The sequence below is a fragment of the Peromyscus eremicus genome, chromosome 23 (assembly GCF_949786415.1).
Source record: "Peromyscus eremicus chromosome 23, PerEre_H2_v1, whole genome shotgun sequence".
In the NCBI taxonomy this organism is placed as follows: domain Eukaryota; kingdom Metazoa; phylum Chordata; class Mammalia; order Rodentia; family Cricetidae; genus Peromyscus; species Peromyscus eremicus.
In genome coordinates this window covers 37,051,611-37,071,963 of record NC_081438.1, presented here as the reverse complement: position 1 = coordinate 37,071,963, position 20,353 = coordinate 37,051,611, and the positions used below count along the sequence as shown (strand labels likewise).

General features: G+C 46.4%; 1 protein-coding gene across 1 annotated transcript in view; it reads left to right on the top strand.

Moving 5' to 3' along the window:
- Positions 1–19,082, top strand: part of Lnx2 (ligand of numb-protein X 2) — a 65,759-nt gene extending 46,677 nt beyond the window's left edge. Inside the window, exons 4-10 of the mRNA XM_059249820.1 lie at positions 444–643; positions 4,631–4,999; positions 6,491–6,631; positions 7,358–7,535; positions 13,806–14,037; positions 17,862–18,020; positions 18,894–19,082. Of these exons, the coding sequence (XP_059105803.1) occupies positions 444–643; positions 4,631–4,999; positions 6,491–6,631; positions 7,358–7,535; positions 13,806–14,037; positions 17,862–18,020; positions 18,894–19,029 (1,415 nt within the window). The 3' untranslated portion in view covers positions 19,030–19,082. The remainder of the gene's footprint in view (positions 1–443; positions 644–4,630; positions 5,000–6,490; positions 6,632–7,357; positions 7,536–13,805; positions 14,038–17,861; positions 18,021–18,893) is intronic.
- The last annotated feature ends 1,271 nt before the right edge of the window (positions 19,083–20,353 follow it).

Genomic DNA, 20,353 nt, shown 5'->3' with positions numbered 1-20,353 from the left:
GGCACACACAGAGCCTGGGGCGGTGGGCCCTTTACGCCTAGACCTCATTTCCCTTAGAAACCATAAGTCACCCTCCCTGTTCGTATAGGTCTTGACACGGCTGTGTTGCTTTTTGCCCCTCAGGGCTCAGTGCAGCGGTGGCCTTCCTCAGCTCCTCTGGGATTCCCCACCAGACCAGAGTTTTCCGTCTGCGGCCTTGCACGGTCTGTTCTTCTTTCATGGCCCAGGCATCATCGCTGGGAGCACGGTGGCTTTCTGTTAATGTGTGTTCCCTGGTGACCTTGTACATAGTAATTATTTATCAATGGTTACTGAGCGTTGGTGGAAGAAGAGAGCTGGGCTAGTTTTAACCGTGTTTTATTGGTTAGTTGTTGTTCACCTACAAGATCCCGTGTTGAGCCGGGGAGAGTCTGAACATCCGCTGTTCTTGTTTTACTTGGCAGCTGGACAACAGCCACTCAGTTTACCAGAAGGAGAGATCACCACCATCGAGATCCTCCGCTCTAACCCTTACATCCAGTTAGGAATCAGCATCGTGGGCGGCAATGAGACGCCACTGATCAACATCGTCATCCAGGAAGTCTACCGGGATGGGGTCATCGCTCGAGATGGAAGGCTCCTTGCCGGAGACCAGATTCTTCAGGTAACAACAGCTCTACCACTCTGTTAGCTTGTGCCCTTTTGTTTTACAACTTAGACAACTGTGATATTATAGAACCCTGGTTATACAAAAGTTGGTTCTGCTGGGGTTTTTTATTTATTTTATTTTATTTTTTGGAGACTATGTAGCTCTGACTGGCCTAGAACCTGAGAGTAGACCAGGCTGGCCTCAAACTCATAGAGATTTACCTGTCTCAGCCTCCTGAGTGCTGGGGTTAAAGGTGTGTGCCACCATACCCAGCTATCTTTATTTGAATTTTGTTATGCTTTGTTTTTTGAGTCAGGCTGTTTTAAGTAGCCCAGGCTAGCCTCAAACTCTCTCTGACCCAGGCTGGCCTCAGCCTCTCAGGTGCTGAGATTGTAGCTTTGCTCTTTGTGTGTACAGAACAGGTCAGGGATTGTGTGTTATTTGAGTTTTCAGTCCCGTGTGTGGCCGGACACTTGGGGCAGGGCTCTCTGGGTTTGTTTGACACTGACACTCCTGGCTTGGACTCTTGATGGCCGTTCCAGCGACACCATTGAGCAGGCTAGCTGTCTCTTTCCCACTGGTTTTATTTCATACCCAGTTTCCATCCAGCCCCTCCCTGCATGTCTGATCCTTGCGTTTACTGATGGCTGGAATGTGGAAGACAGACCCGCACAGCACCAGTTGCTGATGATGTTTTTTTTCTCATCATCCTGGGGATTCCATGTGATGCTAGGCAAGCACTCTGCCACTGAGCTACACCTCAGCCTGAGGTAAACAAGATTGTAGCTCAGAATGTTAGGTAAGATTCCTGTCTCTTACTCCACGATGCCTGCCAGCGTCCAGCTCCAGGTTTTCAGTCACTCCTCTGTGGTGTCCTCCCTGAGTGCTGCCTCCGGGAAGAAACGGTCCTGGAAGCAGCAGCACAGGACCAGTTATTCTCTTTATTAGAGAGCATCACTGCAGAGGTGGGACAGCCGGTGTCCTGTCTCACAGAGCCGGGGTCTGTGGGAAGACCGCCCTGGGCCTTTGAGTCACTGTGAGATGAAAAGAAAAAAAGGATAGTTTCTAGGAGAAAAATACAAACGGGGAAAACGCCTTCCCGGAGCCCAAGCACAAGGGCCTTTCTCGACCCTCTTTGGTCCTCCGCTGGGATCTGCAGAGGCCTCCCTCCTCCCTCCTTCCTCCTCCCTCCTCCCTCCTCCCTCCTCCCTGCTACCTCTCTAGTCTAGGCCTTCACCACTTCATTCCCAGTTTGGTGCCACGCTCTCCATCCAGCAGCAGCTTGTCTCCCGCGCTCCTCCCGGGAGTCCAGCTTGTTCACTTGAGGGGAATGCGGGAGTCCAGCTTGTTCACTTGAGGGGAATGCCGCTGTAACCCACACTTGCCTCGGACGGTCACGGTCCAGGCCCAGGTGCTTCATGCAGCCTCACTTCCTAACAATTCGTCCCTTTCCTGTGGCGTGCCAGGTCAGCTGCTGGGGACACATTTAAAAGTAAAAGTCTGTCCTGCCCTTAGAGAGCGTCCTTCCGTCCCGGAAGCCAGCCTTCCTCAGCCTGCCCTCACCTGTAAACTGTTCAGCCATTCTCCGCACCCTGCTCCCTTGCTTTACATCACACTTGGCGCACGGAATCCACCACAAATAGTGCGGTGTTGATGAAGTTCGACCCTAGTGGACTGGCAGAGGAGTGAACTTGGCTGTGACATCCTGTTGAGACTAGCCGTCTCCTGGATCAGAGCAAAGCAGGTAGGGGCCAGGCTGCAGGGCAGCAGGGTTGGTGTGTCCAGCCGTGACCATGTGTGGCTTTCTTTTCAAGCCCACACCCCAAACCCTCCCAGGGCCACTGTAGAGCTGAGACAGACTGAGCTTTCAAATTGTTTTTGGAAGTCAGTTTCTGGCCTGTCGTTTCTGTGCACTGGATCTGGGCCGCCGGTCTGTGTTGGTGTGCTGGCTGCTCAAGGCTGGCCCCACTGTGAGGACACGCTGCCTGCACGCACGCCTCCGTTCCTAGCTCGTGCCCTGTATTTAGAGGGACTCTCACAGCTCTTTCCCCAGGTCCACCCCTCCCGGGCATCTGACCCCTTGTCTCTACGGCAGCCCTCATACTGTTCTCTCTCCCCATCTGGCCTTCCTAGTGGTGATTTAAGTATATACTTTTGTCTTTTTTTTTTTTTTTTGTCTTCTTTTTAACATAGTGTGCCGTGTTTGAAAATCCCCAAGCAGTAAGGTGGTTCATTTGCAGACTAGTGAACCACACTGTGCTTTTCTTCTCTTAGTAAACACGCAGTCAACAGGAAGGACTAGATTTTCCCACATTTAACAAAGTGCATATAGGAAGACACACAGCACATATTCACTGAAGTAATCTTTACAAAGGGGGCCTGTGCTCTCCCGGCTTTATGCACCTCTTCAGAGACCCACATGCAGCCTTTTGAGCAGTTTTAAAGAAAAAATGCCACTCTTTATAAAGTATGTCCCTAGTATTAAAAGTGATCCCGCTTTTAGAACATTAAAAATAAAATACTTTTAGTTTGATCAGAAACATCAATGATTTACATTGTGTTGGTGAACAACAAAAACCATAGTCAAAATGCATGATAGTTTACTATTTGTGCTCCTTTTACAAAATCAAGAAATCTTTTCTCTGACTTTCACTGGCAACCATGCATTCATGGAGAATGAATCTTTTCATAGTTGAGTCTTCCCCGTCCTGCTTTACAGAGAAAGTAGGCTGCGTGCTTGCATACTGCTGAAATGCAGAGCTGTATTTCAGCCAGGCATTGTGTCCTTTGTGACTGTCTGAAGATGGAAAATGTGAACGTGGCAATAATCCACGCTCAGCTGGACAACTGAAATGATGATGGACCCATGAGTCTGTCAGCCCGTTTTTCTGGAACATTCCTTGGCGTTCCGGTCTCGGGCCAATGTTAGTTATCTGTCAAAGCCTGCATAAATGTTAAAAACATGAGAGAATATAAACTCGTATGTATGCCTGCAAGTTTGATGACTGAATTTTAAAAGGTATCCATAGACCCAAACCAAAAAAATTCAAGGTAGTATTGTTCAAAACTATCAAACCCAGAAAATAAGCAAAAGAAAGAAAGCAGCCCAAATTCAAAAAGATAGAACTGTCGATCTCAGTCAGATATGTAAGAAGGGGAAGGCCTTGCTTAATGTTTGGGAGCCTTGAGGATTCCAGGTGATCATACATTCCTAACCCAGAGCTGTCTCATTAGTGATGCTCGGCGAACATTGGTTTTATCTCGGATAGATTCAAAGAGCTCTAATTGTGATAAGTAGGAAAATTATGCTCACCTCCTAGGTGGATAATTGAAGCTGGACTATTTTCCTAAGTGATGTTACATATTCAAAGATCAGTCATTGTAATTGTATCAAGGCTGTACATTGTAATGAGTACATGAATGTTGAATTACACTCAGCATATTAAATATGTATTATATGTGTATGCTGATAATTAGGATGGAATTGTAATTACATACTTTAAAAGTCACTCAGAATATGCAACTTTTTAAGAAATAAAACGATTTATTTTGTCTCTCGTAAATGTGTTTCATTAGGGAACGCAGCTTTGAAATCCAGCAGAATTGAGCCCGCCAGCCTCTAGAGCTGTGCTGGGTTCAGGCTTGCCCTGGCGTGACGCGGCCTGCTCCCTCCCACCCTGGTCCTGTGAAGTAGAGTCAGAGCCATAGGAGCAGGCGCTAGATGAGTTCCCTGTTCCCCTGAGGTTGTCAGTGACTAGAACCGAAGCCTCTAATGTCAACGCTGGTGTTTCTAACCACTCCTCAACACTGTGCTGTTTGTCATTTTTAAATTCTATGCTGTAAGTCTTTAGGGTGGTTTTCTCTGTAGGTAAGGGATCCTCTGGCATTTTCTCCGTATTGGTTTCCTTTGGAGATGTCATCTAGACATTTCTGCAAGTTAGGAAAATGAAATTTTGCCGTGCATTGGTCCTAGGGGTTTTGTGTGTTCGTTTGTTGTTTTAGGTCAACAAATACGATATCAGCAATGTGTCCCATAACTATGCCCGGGCCGTGCTTTCCCAGCCCTGCGGCATGCTGCAGCTCACCGTGCTGCGGGAGAGGCGCTTCGGCAGCCGAGCACACAGCCATGCGGACGGCAGTGCCCCTCGGGACGAGGTCTTCCAAGTGATGCTTCACAAACGCGACTCGGCAGAGCAGCTGGGGATTAAATTAGTCCGCAGGACAGATGAGCCGGGCGTCTTTATTCTTGACCTTCTGGAAGGGGGGCTGGCGGCGCAGGATGGCAGGCTCAACAGCAATGACCGGGTCCTGGCCATCAACGGACACGACCTGAAGCACGGGACCCCAGAGCTCGCTGCCCAGATCATTCAGGTAAACGCCTGACACCGAGCCTGGACCGTCAGTCACGTGGCTGACTGTTGCATTGGCACCCCGGAATGCAGGGCCGTCCATGGTTCTATAAAGTCTTCAGACTCCACACTACTGCCTAGAACTCCCCCACATAGAGCTGTGTTAGTGTGGGGTTGTTGTTGACTGTTTTCCTAAAACCTGTGTCCCCGTGTGCGCTGGGACTTGTGTTTATACAGTGTAGGCTCCGCAGCTTTGCATCTTTCCAGAGAGCAAGAGTTTACTCCAGTAAGCGTGTCCAAGTCCTTTTCAAGGGAAGTTGCAGTTCTGATGGGGGGCTCTCAGGTGTTAACAGCAATGGCCGTGAGTGTGTATTGAAAGAAAATCCCAGGTAGCCATTGGCACTCCCCACAGTATGGTGAGGTCATCAGGCTGTAAATGTCAGGACTCTGATTCAGGTCACCTCAGCATTTACCTGTTGGACCCTGGAGATGCTACTGAAGTGGCGAATGCATAGAGTTGTCTCTCACTTACTCTCCAATCGGAGAACCAAAAGTGAGGCTATCTTTATATTTACTAAGTGGCGTGTGTGTCTGGGTGTGCCGCCACGGTGTGTGTGGAGATGAGAGGATGATTTGCTGTGGCTAGCTCTATTCTTCCACTACGGAGGCCTCAGGGACTGAGCGTCGATCATCGGGTGTGGCAGTGTGCCTTTACCCTCTGAGCCACCTTTCCAGCCCATAAAGGAATTCCTTACCATCAGTAATTTTAATCACAGTGAAGGTTTCTACTTCCCATCACAGTTCCTTAAAGCAGGCTGTGAATTTCTGTAGGAGAAATAGTAAAGTTGGAGGTTTGTGGTGATGACAGAGAAGAATCATCGGGTAAGTCAGATGTGCTTTAAAGAGCGAGGACAGCATGACCTCAAGTGTAATAATGTGTGAACCTTGATGTTTGAAACACAGACAGCGGACCACAAGCCTCCAAATAATTTAACTCTTAAAGGTGCGTGTGTGTGTGTGTGTGTGTGTGTGTGTGTGTGTGTGTGTGTGTGTTTCCATGCGTGTGTGTGTGTGTGTGTGTGTGTGTGTGTGTGTGTGTGTTTCCATGCATGTGCGTGTGTGTGTGTGTGTGTGTGTGTGTGTGTTTCCATGCGTGTGTGTGTGTGTGTGTGTGTGTGTGTGTGTGTGTTTCCATGCATGTGTGTGTGTGTGTTTCAGTGTTTTGAAAATATTAGCCGCCTTCTGCCACCAGGTAGTGACTGCCCAGATGAGGCTTTGGTGCCGTGACTAAGAAGTGCACAGGGAGTTACAGTGTCCCCAGGCATTGTATCCTGCAGCATTCATGGGGCTGAGGCAGGAGCCTCTAGCCTGTGTTCCTTAATGAGAACCTGCCTCAGTGAGGAGAAGAGAGGAGAGAGGGGAGGGGAGGGGAGGGCAGAGGAGAAGGAGTTCCACTAAGATCTCTAAGGCACAAACATCATGTATGATGGGCAGTGATGAATGTCTTCTCCAGGCCAGTGGGGAGAGAGTGAATTTGACAATTGCCAGACCGGGGAAGTCCCAGCCTAGCAATGGCACCCGTGAAGCAGGAGCACACAGCGTCAGCCAGCAGCATGCACAGCCACCCTCTCACAGCCGGCCAAGCTCACACAAGGTGAGGACGCTCCACTCCTTCAGTTTACATCACCCTCTGAGGATTGTTGTTACAGCCTGAGAAGATGTAAGGACAGGCTTTCCGTATGCCGGTCATAACGCAATATAAAGTTTTGTTCGGTTTTCAAGCCTGAAATGCAGGCTGTCATTCTGTTGGAAACCCCCAGGTGTTTGGGGTGTGAAGCCTGAGAGTGGCCTCCCCAGTCAGCCTCCGTAGTTTCTTGTCAGGGGGTTTCCTCTGTCAGGTGATTAACAAGAAGGGATACTCCACGGCTCAGGGCCACGCCTGAGTCCGTTCTCCTCGGCTTGCTTGTGTAAATGTGATCACTGGTCTACAGCTAAAAATGCACCATGAAAACATGGCTAAGTCCATGGTTAGCAGGTAGACATGTTGCCTCCGGTGACAGGATTAGCTGTGTGAACGCTGACTGACTCTGAGCTTTGACAGGCACATGGATAGCATGTGTGGTTATGGTATTAAAATCCCTATCGACTGGCCAGGTGTAGTGGTGCACACTTTTAATCCCAGCACTCAGGAGGTAGAGGCAGGAGGATCTCTGTGAATTCTGGGACAGTCAGGACTGCAGTCAGACAGCTATCTCAGAAACAGAGCTTTTCAGTCCTCATCAGGAGTCAAGCACACAGTCCCTTTATCACCGCCACTGAAACTTGGTTTAGCCTGTTTTTACCTCGGCTGCGTGTCACGGCTTTTCTTCTTTACTTGTAGGACCTCACTCAGTGTGTCACATGCCAGGAGAAGCATATCACTGTAAAGAAGGAGCCACATGAGTCCCTTGGGATGACGGTTGCTGGTGGCAGAGGGAGTAAGAGCGGTGAGCTGCCCATCTTTGTGACCAGCGTGCCACCCCATGGCTGCCTTGCCCGAGACGGCAGAATCAAGAGAGGTAAGGCAGGGTCTTGGGAGACGTGCCATGTTCATCTCAGAACTACGGTCACACTTTTAAAGAGTAATTACTGTGTTTCAGATTAAACATACCTTTTAAAAACCTTTCAATGTGTCCTTGTATAGAAAACAAAATATTTTTCTGTAAGGTTAGGAAAATTAACCCTGATGATGGTTGGAGACCCTGCAGTTTCTCAGACTGTTGGCTTATTTTTATCCTGGAAAAGATCCAGCTTATAGCAGATGATGCTGAAGGGCCTTCTCACTGAAATACAGCATTGATTATGATAGAGTGTCCGGGGCCCGTGTGATGCTGAGCGGTAGGAGCGCCCGCTGCGCAAGCCTGATGCCCCGAGCTCTATCCCTGGACCTTGAGGTAGAAGGAGACAAGGCTTCAGGAAGTCATCTTCTTACCTCATGCAGAAGACAAGAGGAGCAGCAGAGGACAGACTTGATTTTAGAGGTTAACTCCTTGTCCCCTCACAACTGTTAGTGTGCATAGAAGGGAACATGTACCTGGACACTGTTGCCATGGTAGACTAGCAGTCACTGCTGATGTACTTCATGTGGGGAGAAAATCGAAGCTGAAAGGTTATTTTCCCAGGAACAAAGCCTACCTTCTCCCTTCACAAAAGCTGGCACTTGGGAAAGCCCCCGTGAAAAACAGTCCTATGACCTGTAATTAGGTAACCCTCAGAGTGGGAGAAACTGTTTACAAGTCACACATTTATGTATGCGTACATGGCTTATCAAGAAATTGTAAAGAGCTTTTCCAACTCAGTAAAAACCGTAAGTTACCTAATTTAAAGACAAAAATAGACATTTCTCCCAAGAAGACAGTCACATGCAAAACAGCTCAACATAACTGGTTATCAGAGAGACGGCCCTCAACCTGTCCTAAAATGTTCTAAAATCATAGTGGTAGTGTTCTTTGGTCAACATCATTAGACCACAGAGCTGGGTGGGATGTTTTTTGTTTGTTTGTTTGTTTGCTTTAGTTTTTGGTTTTTCGAGACAAGGTTTCTCAGTGTAACAGCTCTTCCTGTCCTGGAACTCCCTTTGTAGACCAGGCTGGCCTCGAACTCACAGAGATTCACCTGCCTCTGCCTCCCGAGTGCTGGGACTAGAGGCATCCACCGTCACTGCCCTGCTAGCTGGGTGTTTTAAAAAGAGGTTTCAAGTACAGTGTAGAGTATATTTCAATAAGGATACTATTTTTAAAAGTTACTTGTCCAGTTGTAGAATTTGGTGACATTTCAGTTCCTTCTTGGTTTTGTTTTGTTTTATTTTTTTGTTTTGTGTGTGTGTGCGTGCTCTTCTGAGTTTTCCTTTTTATTTTATTTTTTTAAATCCATAGCCGTTTGTTTATTTTTGTAATGCTCTCAAAAATTGAATTACACAAAATAACAATCTAAACCCCACCTTTCCTCAAGGATTATATGGAAGGATTGTTTATGACAACCACATCCTTCACAAACAGTGGCTCAGGAGTCACTAATGTGACTGATACGTTCTCACTATGTGCTCTGCACACTGATCTGTGCTTGCCTCCCCACATGCCCTTCCTGGTCCGACCGAGGCTTCTGCCACCACCCAGTGATTGTGGCAGACACGGAAGCATTACAGGGATGCCAGCACCCTAGCCTGCGGTGGGCTCTGAGCAAAACATTCCACAGTACAGTAGAAATGAGCACACAGATACATAATACATCATTCATATAGGAAGTGCAACAAAGAGGAAGAACAGAGAGTTTATGTCCCTTCTACTCATGAAGGTAAAACCAAGAAGTCCAACTCTCCAATTATCATCAAAAACATAGACCAGTTTATCTCAGGGCTTTTTGCTGAGCCTGTGAGAAAAGACTTAATAATAACTCTTTTCCCTTGACTGTGTGTAACTTACAATGATGTATGAGGTCTTTCTTTTTTATTTTTATTTATTCTTCTCTCATGTAATACCACAGACCACAGTTTCCCTTCCCTCCACTCCTCCTAGTTCACGCCCCCCCCCTCCTTTCGTTCCGAGGGATATCAACTGAACATAGTTAACAAGATACAATAAGACTAGGTACAAACCCTTATATCAAGGCTGAGTAAAGCAACCCAGTAGGAGGAAAAAAGTACCAAGAACAGGCAAAAGAGTTAGAAACAACCCTGCTCCCACTGTTAAAGAGACCCACAAAAACATGAAGCTAACAACCATAACATATATGCTACATGATAGCCCAATCAGTCTCTGTGAGCCTCTGTGAGCCCTGCTTAGCTGATTCTATGTGCTGTGTTCTCACAGTGTCCTCAACCCCTCTGACTCCTTCAGTCCTTCTCCCCGTCTTCCATGGGGTTCCCCAAGCTCCGAGGGGAGGGACCTGATGAAGATCTCCAATTTGGGGTCTCTCCACCTACTGTCTGGCCGTGGGTCTCTGCATCTGCTCCCATCAACTGCTGGAAGAAGCCTCTCTGGTGGCCAGAGTGGCCTCTCCCAAGTTTTCAGTAATGAGAATCCTTTGCTTTAATAATCTGAAAGATAGACGATAAATAAAGGGGAGGTTTTCTGAAGCCATTGCAGCACAAATGTCTGTTTTCAGAATTTTTCTAACCTTTTCTAACCCCTTTTATTTTTTAATAATCTCTGTAGCTCTTTTTCATTCCAAACATGTTGCTGTTGCCCCTCAAGCAAGGGGCTGTTTCTAGGTATAAAACTGTGTGATATTAAATAGAATCTGTTAAAGTTATTTCTAAGAGCAAAGGATCAGATAGTTTGGGGATCAGAAAGAGCTGCGGAGCTCTCTGAAGCTCAGTGGAGAGAAGCAGTGCTCACCCCATGCACAGCTATGAGGGGTAATGATTCAGACATAGACCTTACAAGGTGCTTCAAGACAGTTTTCCCTCTGTAGTCTGGCGTTAGTTTGAGTTTTGAACTGTTGTGGAATGTTCTCTGTGAATTGGAAAAATTGCCCTTGGTGGTACAGAAAATCACAAATAATTAAAAACCCATCTTCATCTGTAGGCGGAGTTTCCCATTCCAAGAGCTGCTTCCAAATTACCACACAGAGGCTTATATTAATTATAAATGCTCAGCCAATAGCTCAGATTTATTATTAACTAGCTCTTAACATCTTAAGTTAACTCACATTTCTTATTTACCCTCTGCCACATGACAGTACCTTTATTAGCATTGAACATTGATGATCTGCTCCCTCTGCGTCTGCTGGCGACTCCTCAGACTCTGCCCTTCTCTTTCTCAGCATTCTCAATTTGGCTTTCAAAACAACAAACCTTATTCTGTTCAACTATCAGCCAGTCAGCTTGTTTATTAAACCAATCACAGTGACAAATCTTCAAGTGTTATAAAGGGATTATTCCACAGCATTTTCCCCTTTTTGGCTAATTAAAAAGAAAGGTTTTAACTTTAGCATACTAAAATTATATCAAACAAAAACAGTTATCAAGTAAGAATTACAGTTACAATATCTACTCTATTTGTATATGGCAAAATTAGAGAAAATAATTTATTATCTATTTTATCTTTGTGAGTCTATGAAGTTTTGTACTTAATTTACCTTCTGTCACAACTAAGGAAAATGATAACTATAACTATCTAGTCTTCAACTCCATCAAAGACTCCAGAAGGATGAAATGTTACCTAATGACAGGGACTTCAGGCTGCCTGGACAGTCACCCAAAGTTCTTCTGTAACATTGGGGCATCCAACTCTGGCCTACAGGCCTAGCATGTCTGACAGACTTTCCTATGAAGCAGGGAATTCTGAAGGACTGTCCTACCTTGTCTTGGCAAAGGTTGGCAGTCGTCTTTCTTGTGTCCTGCTGGTCCAGTTTGAACAGTAACTGTCAGCAAGTGAGGCAAGGGCAGTTTCTTTACCCACATGGCTAGCTTTTGCCATAAAGAAAACAAACTCCATATGGAGTTTCGTCAATGCCCATCATCCTCTTTGAAGTAATTGGTGCTGCCAGGAGCAGACATGTCTCACTGTTGAGAAAAGTCTAAGTTCTGAAAACATTTTAAATGCCATATTCTGGAAGTCTTTGAAGTGTTTGAAGATTGCTTGTCTATCTGAAATATATCTCTGTATGACCTTGAAAACCTAATATGACTATAAGTTTGTTGTTATAGATGAAATATGTTTTTTTTTAATTTGTATTTCTTAACTATGTATTATATTTTTAAATGAGCTGAATAAACATAATACCCTAAACAAGAGTAGAAATATACATACAGTATAGCAAAATTAACTTTAAATTTGTATCAATATACCAAAATCCATACCAATGTAAAATATTTAAGGTTAATAGTTGGGTTTGTTTTTTTTTTTCTATGACCAATATAAGTATAGACTGTGCATTATACACACACATATCTGTATTAATACAAGTATAGACTGTGCATTGTACACAAGTCAGCCAAAGATGATTTTTTTTCTTATGTGTTTGAGCAGATAAAATATGTTACCTGTTTTGTAGTTTTTGTGGATTTTTTTTTTTTTTATGTCTGTAGCCAGGATTTCAGGGGATCTTCCTCAATCAAACCTGATTTTCCTTAACCCAGAATGAATCCATAGCCTCTCATTTCCCGTGGAAACAAAAGCATAACCTCTCCCAAAGCAACATCTCTTTTGACTTAAATTTTGAAATCAAGATAATATTAAAACATATAGGTTGGCCAGGCAGTGGTGGCACATGCCTTTAATCCCAGCACTCAGGAGGCAGAGACAGGTGGATCTTAGTGAGTTCCAGGACAGCCTGGTCTACAGAGCGAGATCCAGGACAGCCAAGAATGTTACACAGAGAAACTCTGTCTCAAAAAACCACACACACACACACACACACACACACACACACACACACACGTTGTTTTAATCTAGCAGTTTCATAGGCCAGTGTCTCTTATCAGCCAAAAAATTCAATGACAACACAATAACATACAGGATCCAGACTCTCTGTATTTTCCATCTTTATGTGGCTTTTTTTAATTTTATATTACTTTACTCTCTTTTTAAGGGCTTTGTTTTATTATTTTAAAACTATACTTTTCTTTTTTATGACTGTTCCCTTTTTCTTTTCTCTCCCAAGCCTTTTGTACATTTTTGTTTTGTTTTGTTTTTTCGAGACAGGGTTTCTCTGTTTAGTTTTGGTGCCTGTCCTGGATTTCACTCTGTAGACCAGGCTGGCCTCTAACTCACAGAGATCCACCTGGCTCTGCCTTCCAAGTGCTGGGATTAAAGGCATGCGCCACCACTGCGCGGCTCCTTTTGTACATTTTTAAACACACTATAACCCGTTTAGAGGTTTCTTCCATCTGAATCTGTCTTTACTGCATGTCTGTAATCCTTTTCTGTCTGCATGGGCAAAATTTAAACTGCTGTGTAACTTACATCATGATGTGCTGGTGGCTGGCTCCTCCCCCTTGGTTCCCTGAAAGGCTAGTTTCATGGCTGAGGTACATTTACCACCAGCTCTGAGAGCCATGTTTTCTGGCCCAACTCTGGGAAGTTTTGGGGTCCATGCCGCCACCAAATAGCATGCCACCCACTGCTCATAAACAGTGTTTCAGTGTTTGGCAGCAGGGCCTCTGAAAAGAGCCACCCTGTTTTTGCTGCTAGTACTGACCCAATACATGACTCTCTTAAAGGAGCCATGACTCTACTCACTGCCAGCAAACAGAACCTACCAGATAAAAGACAGTTACCAAGAAGCAGTGCTTGACTCTGTTTTTGTGTGTTTAGAATCCTTTTTTTAAGCTTTTTTAGGTCTCATGTGGGCATTCCTGCCCCATGTTGGGCTGCCATATATAGTCAGAAGTTTTCCTGTCCTGACCATCCACTCCCCTTCCTGGCAGCTGCTTCCAAATTATCACACAGAGACTTAATATTATTTACAAATGCTCGGCCAATAGCTCAGGCTTGTTACTAGCTAACTCTTACATTTAAATTGACCCATATTTCTCTTTATGCTTTGCCACATGACTCATTGCTTGTTACCTCGTTTTCTACATATCCTGCTTGCTCGGTGGGTGACTGGCGTCTCTCTGACTCCACCCTTCTTCCCATCAGTCTCCTAGTTTGGTTGTCCCACTTAAATTCCTGTCTGGCTACCGGCCAATCAGTGTTTTATTAAACCAATTTGAGTGACAAATCTCTACAGTGTACAAAGGATTATTCCACAGTGTTCATCCCATCTACGCTCTTGAAAATGACCCGTTGATTGGTTGGCAAACAAGAGCTCATGTCATTCTTCTGGCTTCCCCAACGGGACAGGTGATGTGTTGCTGAATATCAACGGCATCGACCTGACCAATCTAAGTCACAGCGAGGCTGTGGCCATGCTGAAAGCCAGTGCCGCATCTCCGGCCGTCGTCCTCAAAGCCCTGGAAGTCCAGATTGTGGAGGAGACAGCCCAGACCTCGGAGGAGCAGCCAGGCGCTTTCAGTGAGAATGAGTATGATGCCAGCTGGTCCCCGTCCTGGATCATGTGGCTTGGGCTGCCGAGGTACCAAGAGCGTCTTTTGTTATCTTACAGAGTGATCGTATTTTTTAACCTTTATCAGTATGTTACACAGTTAACTCACCCAGTGGGGAGGCAGGGCTTTAATTAGGTAAAAAATAAGTTTTAGGTAAATTTAACAACAACTACGCTAAAAAGGTTGGTATCTACTTGTAAAAAAGAAGACAATTTTGGCAATTCCCATTGAGGAGGGTTTGTTTTGTTTTGTTTTTTGAAGGGGACAGAGTATTCACTTGTACACATGCTGGGATGACAGGCACACACCACCACACCTGGTGGTTTTTTTCTGTGGGTTCTGGGGATGCAGACTCAGGTCCTCGTGCTTGAACCGCAGGTGTTTACCCACGGAGCCACCTTACCTTGAAAAGGCAGAATTTGGGGTTTCTGAGGCAGCATCTCACTCTGTAGCCCAAGCTAGCCAAGAACTTAGGATCCTTTTGTAAAAAGGCAGAACTCAGTCTGTGTTGAACACAGGAGATATGACCAGTGAGATGCTCTGTGGCTGGCTGACGGGGTCCTGGAGACATTGGACCCTCTGGCGACACCCCAGGGTGCTGGCCTTCTCCAGATGGTTGATGTTTGGTGTTGAGATAGAAAGAGTGTGTGTAACTATGGTTATTTGTATCTAAAATAATTTAGATTCTCATTATCTATAAAAAGCATCACAAAACATGTTTGACTATTAGCCAAGAATGAAACGGCTGGTTCTTAAAAACAAACCAGAAAAAATCCGACTCGTGTGGGGTAACGTACAGTGAGGAGCATTTACACACACTGTGTACTTCGTCAAGTCTGTCACACGAGGAACAGCAAGAATGTCATGGGTATTGTATTTTAGTTGTTGATAGCCCAGTTTGCTGGCTTGTTCCCATGTGTTTTGTTTTGTTTTTTATTTTTAATTATAAGGCCTAGAACTCATGTCTCATAGACATAGCAGGACCTTGTAAATCCTTTTTGAAAAGCAGATGTAAATGGTTAGTGTCAACTGCTGCAGAGTACAGTCTAAACTGGGTCATCAGAGTCATTTTAGAGCGGTGAATCTTTTTGGGGGCCGGGGGAGCAAGTTTCGAGACAGGGTCTCTCTGTGCAGCCCTGGCTGTCCTGGAACTCACTCTGTAGACCAGGCTGGCCTTGAACTCACAGAGATTAAAAGTGTGCACCACCGTGGCAGGCTGAGCAGCGGTTCTCAGCCTCCCTAAGGCTGCGACAGTTTATTAGTTCCTCACGTTGTGGTGACCCCCAAACATAAAATTATTTTCATTGCTACTTCATCACTGTAATTTTCTGCTGTTATGAGTCATAATGTAAATATCTATTTTCCAGTGGTTGGGTGATCCCTGTGAAAGGGTCATTTGACACAACAGGGTCATGACCCACAGGCTGAGAACCACTGTTCTAGAGTGCTTGACCAAAGAGGATGGGAGCTGGGCGTGGTGGCGCACACCTTTAATCCCATCACTTGGGAGGCAGAGGCAGGCAGATCTCTGTGAATTTGAAACCAGCCAAGGCTACATAGTGGGACCCTGTCTCAAAAAAAAAAAAAGGAGAGGCTGGAAGCTGGTTGCCCAAATTATGCAGGCTCAGGGGGCCTGCCTCAGGTAATGGAGCAGTCAGAGTGGCAACCTCCTCCTGAAAAATCCCGTGGTCCTGGTGCTTCCTTTAATTGTCTTTGTGCCAGCCTGAGTTTGGGGGGGCTGCCTCGTCTAACTTTTGTTTGTAGCATTTTATGGTGCACTAGGCAGAGCAAGAAAGGATTTGTGTGTGTCAGTGTGTTGGTGTTTTGTGTGTGTGTGTGTGTGTGTGTGTGTGTGTGTGTGTGTGTGTGTAAGCCAAAGATCAACATCATCGCCTTCCTTGATGACTCTCCCCTTTGGTTTGAGACAGCATCTCTCCCTGAATCATCTGGCTAGGCTGTAGCCGGTGATCTTTGGGGATCTGCCTGTCTCTGCTGCCCCTCCCCCATCCCCAGCACTGTGGTTACAGATGTGGGCTGCCCTGTGTCCAACATTTTTAAGTGGGTTCTGGGAACCAAACTCAGGTCCTCTAGCGTACTCAGCAATCACTTTATCAACTGAGCCCTCAACTCAGCTCAAAGAAGACTTTAGAGGAGAGATAGTATGGTAAGGTACATTTTTCCACTCACCTGTGTAGGTGCCTGTAATTAAGGCTGTTGTGGGGGTTGCCACTGGGAGCCTAGTGTCCTCTGGCATACCGGACCCTGTAGATGGCCTCCTGGGACATGGCAGCAGCTGGCCCAGGAATCTTCTTGCCCTGCACTGCCCTGGTGCACCAGACACTGGCCTGCTTGCTCTAAACAACACAGAACTGTGAAGGTGAACTGTGCTGTTCCTGAGCATCTGGGCCAGTGGGCAAGGTCCATGCTGGTCCATACCAGAAGCCTCTCTAGGAGCTCTTTCCTACCTGTGAGCTAAGAGTTCGGACCCCATGCTGCTTTACAAAAACTAGCTCCACTGAGAAATCATCATCAGTGAGTTAGAAAACAAAGCCTTGCCTTTGATGTGTGGGTTTGTTGTTTGTCTTGTTGTCCTGCAAACAGTGAGGAGGAGGGTTAGTTCTGGCTCCCAGTGCGAGGCCGCAGCCATCATGACAGAGGAGGATGTGGTTCTGGCTCCCAGTGCGAGGCCGCAGCCATCATGACAGAGGAGGGTTTGTTCTGGCTCCCAGTGTGAGGCTCAGCCATCATGACAGAGGAGGTAATGCAGGGCTCTGAGGAAGGAGCCTGAGGCAGCTGGTCACATGGTGTCCTGAGGAAGCAGAGAGATGACCCCAGCCCATGGGATGTGGTATCCACATTCAGGGTGGGTCTTCCCCAGATACCTTCCCAGGCATACCCAGGTGTGTCTCCCAGGTAACACCCAGCACTGTTCTCAATCGATGAGGACATCACTGTGCCTCTGATTCCACTTTATAACAAGGACTTTTATTGTAACGGGGTTTTCACTGTCATGTTTTCAAAGATCTCACTCACTGCTTATTCCCAGGTTCCTAGAGCTCTGCACACAGGAGTAGATTTGGTTCCCTCCCTCCCTCCCTGGTTGGCATCCTCTAAACCATGGATACATAGCACTTTACCTGTAGAATCTCCGTGTTCATGAAAAACTCAAATGTGTTTGTTCGTGTTTTCCAGAATGGGTTTCCTGTGTTGGCCATTAGAGTCTCCCATAAAGGTGTGAGACCCCCGTGAGTGCAGGGGGGGGGACAGTGCAGCCCCTTCTGTGACAGCACCACCCTGTGGCGCTTCCTGCCCCTCCCTCCCCCTCCTTTGTGCCTCTCTGTGCTCAGTGCAGGAGTGAGGTTAGCGCTAGAATCGGGGTGCCGTTGACAGTGCTGTGAGTGTCAGTGCTAGAATCAGGGTGCCGTTGACGGTGCTGTGAGTGTCAGTGCTAGAATCGGGGCGCCGTTGACGGTGCTGTGAGCGTTAGTGCTGTGAGCGGCGTCAGTGCATGGTCTTTGTGCAGATTGCTGAAGCGCCATTGGCAGCCAGGCTGACTTCAGCGTCATCCGTGTGTTCGCGTCTTCACTTGGCAAGGGAAGCCCAAGAAAAGCTGGAGAAAGTGAGCCTGTCCAGCGTGCATCATGTAGAGAATGACGTCAGATAATGACGCAGACGGGGCGGGGACAGTTGCCCAGCACATGTGCAGCTCTGGGTTTGATTCCTAGTGCACAGGTGCACAAACACGAAACACTAACCATGTGGTCAAAGAGACATAAACTTTCCACACGTGCTGTGACGAAGACGAGCCGAGGGAGAAGCCTCCATGTCAGTTTTCTCTGTGTGTTTTTGACAGTGCCCTTCACAGCTGCCATGACATAGTCCTGCGAAGAAGCTACTTGGGAAGCTGGGGCTTCAGTATTGTGGGCGGCTATGAAGAGAACCACACCAATCAGCCATTCTTCATTAAAACCATCGTCTTAGGAACCCCTGCTTACTACGATGGGAGACTGAAGTGAGTCTTATTCATTAATGATGTAGATTGTGTTTATCAACCCTGACATGATCCAGCTCAGGGTTCAGCACTCATACCTGCTGTCTGTTATATAAACAGAGTGTTACTTCAACACAGCCACACTCATTTGTGTTCTCATCATCCGTGGCTCCTGCCACCCCAAAGCTGCGTTGTTCTGTATGGAAACTGTACACATGGGCCACAGAGCATTTCTCTACACCAGGTCTGAGTCCAAGTCATCATTTGAGTGTGCTGTAGACCGGCAGTGGCCCCTGGGCATTTTCCGTAAAGCTTGGGCAGGTCTTATCCACTTTATTTTTCCTGAGGCTCATGTCTGCCTGACTTTGTGTTCATGTGAGATCCGTAAATGGGCAGCCATAGCAGTGCCCACGTGTAGTGAGCTCTCGACAGATGGTGGACGGTACCCTACCTAACTTAGGGGTATCAGACGCAACACTGAGAGCTGTGTGTTTATTTTAATGTGTGGGGGGGAGGCATGGAGGCACCAGATCCCCTGGAACTGGAGTTACAGATGTTGTCAACTGCTTGATCTGGGTGCTGGAAACCAAGCCCAGGTCCTCTGAAAGAGAAGCAAGTGCTCGTGCTGTGAGCCCTCTCCCCGGCCTTGATTTGGCACTTTGTAGAGAGATGGCCTCCCCAGATAAGTTACTCTCCATGTCCTGTAGTCCGCAGCAGTTGTGGGGAGGTTGGCTCGGGGTTAGGAGAGAGTACAGGCTTAGAAGTGACTCCAGAGTTGGTAGTACTCGTGGCTGGTGATGGCTAACCAGGGCAGAATTGTGATTTTGATGCTAACCACTGTGTCTGTGATGCCGTTGAGATAGTGACACCCGCTTCTGTTTGTGTTTTGTTCAGATGTGGAGACATGATCGTAGCCGTAAATGGCCTGTCGACTGTGGGCATGAGCCACTCTGCTCTGGTGCCCATGTTGAAGGAACAAAGGAACAAGGTCACTCTGACAGTCATCTGCTGGCCCGGCAGCCTCGTATAGAGCTGGACGCTGCTTTCCAGTCTTGCTTCCTCTGCAGCCTCTTGAAGGAAGCGTTTCTGCGCAGCTACAGACACAGGGCCAAAGCACTAAAGTCACCTCGGTTTCCTCTTTGCGCAGAAATCAGCTCCCACGAGCGCCCGCTGGGAGCTTGTATTTCAGATGCACTCGGTGGCCACCCTCTGTGGTAGTATGAGGAGCCTGTCAAGACTGTCACCCAGCGGGATGGAAGCGGCCTCCCCGCCTGCAGAAGCTTGGTCATCAAATGATTTACATCTGCAGTTCCTGCATCATTGGCAACCAACTGCAGCATTTACAGCACCCCTGCCCTGTCAACAGTGCTGTGAGGGGCTCCGTTTGAGGTTTTACTCATTCTCCATTGGTGCCAACATTTCAGAACTTTTTATACCATTTATAAAGTGACTTTTTGGGTTGTTTCTACTCCGATCTTCAGTACTTAAATGAAGACGTGAATCTGATACCACTAGCGAGATTTCTTTTTAAACAATGTACTGTGGTTAGAATAGTAGAGAATCAAAAATAATGCTATTCAGGGACATTGCGGCCTGGGAGGTGACTGTCCCAGGGCTGGCAAAGCTGTGTTGGCTGGAATGGCCCAGGAACACGAAGATTCTTTTCCAAAGGAATGCTTTGTTATGTAGGAAAAAATTGAAGATGTTCTTCTAAAAGTCAGATCTAGAGTTTATATTTATCAGCAATCTTGTCTGGAGATGTTTTGTGATTTATGCAGTTGAACTAGGTGATTAAAAACCATTACTGTGTTAGATACACACACATCACAGCTAAGTTGAAGGGGAGCCTTTGATTTTGTTCCTGTGTGTTTTAGCAGTCCTTAGTTTCCCCCAAGAGACCAAAAAACTCTGTTTTTGTTTTTGTTTTTGATCTGAAATAGTAGATTTTAGGTGTTAATATCTTTAGCTGTTGGTCACTAAACTTACTTTTTCTTTTCTTTTTTTTAATGTTTTGAAAACTATGTTTTCCTTTATTCAATACAGCCATCCCTTAGAAGGCATAATGAGAAAGTAAATAAGAGGAAATATCTTTATAAATGGCATTGATAATCAGAATATGGACTGCTGCATGGTGCTGGGGTGAGCCCACTTCCTTCACAGTACATCGCTGGCCTTACATCCATATCGCTGATTAGTCCACTTAAATTTATCGTTTAAAAAACACTCTTTGTGATAAGGCACCAGTAGTTCCTACTGGCTCGTTCACCTCTTCGCTGCCCGTGGTCACCATGCAGCCAGCCCGCCGGGGAGGGACGCCCCGGGTAGCACTGCTGTGGGACAATCACCTGTGTACA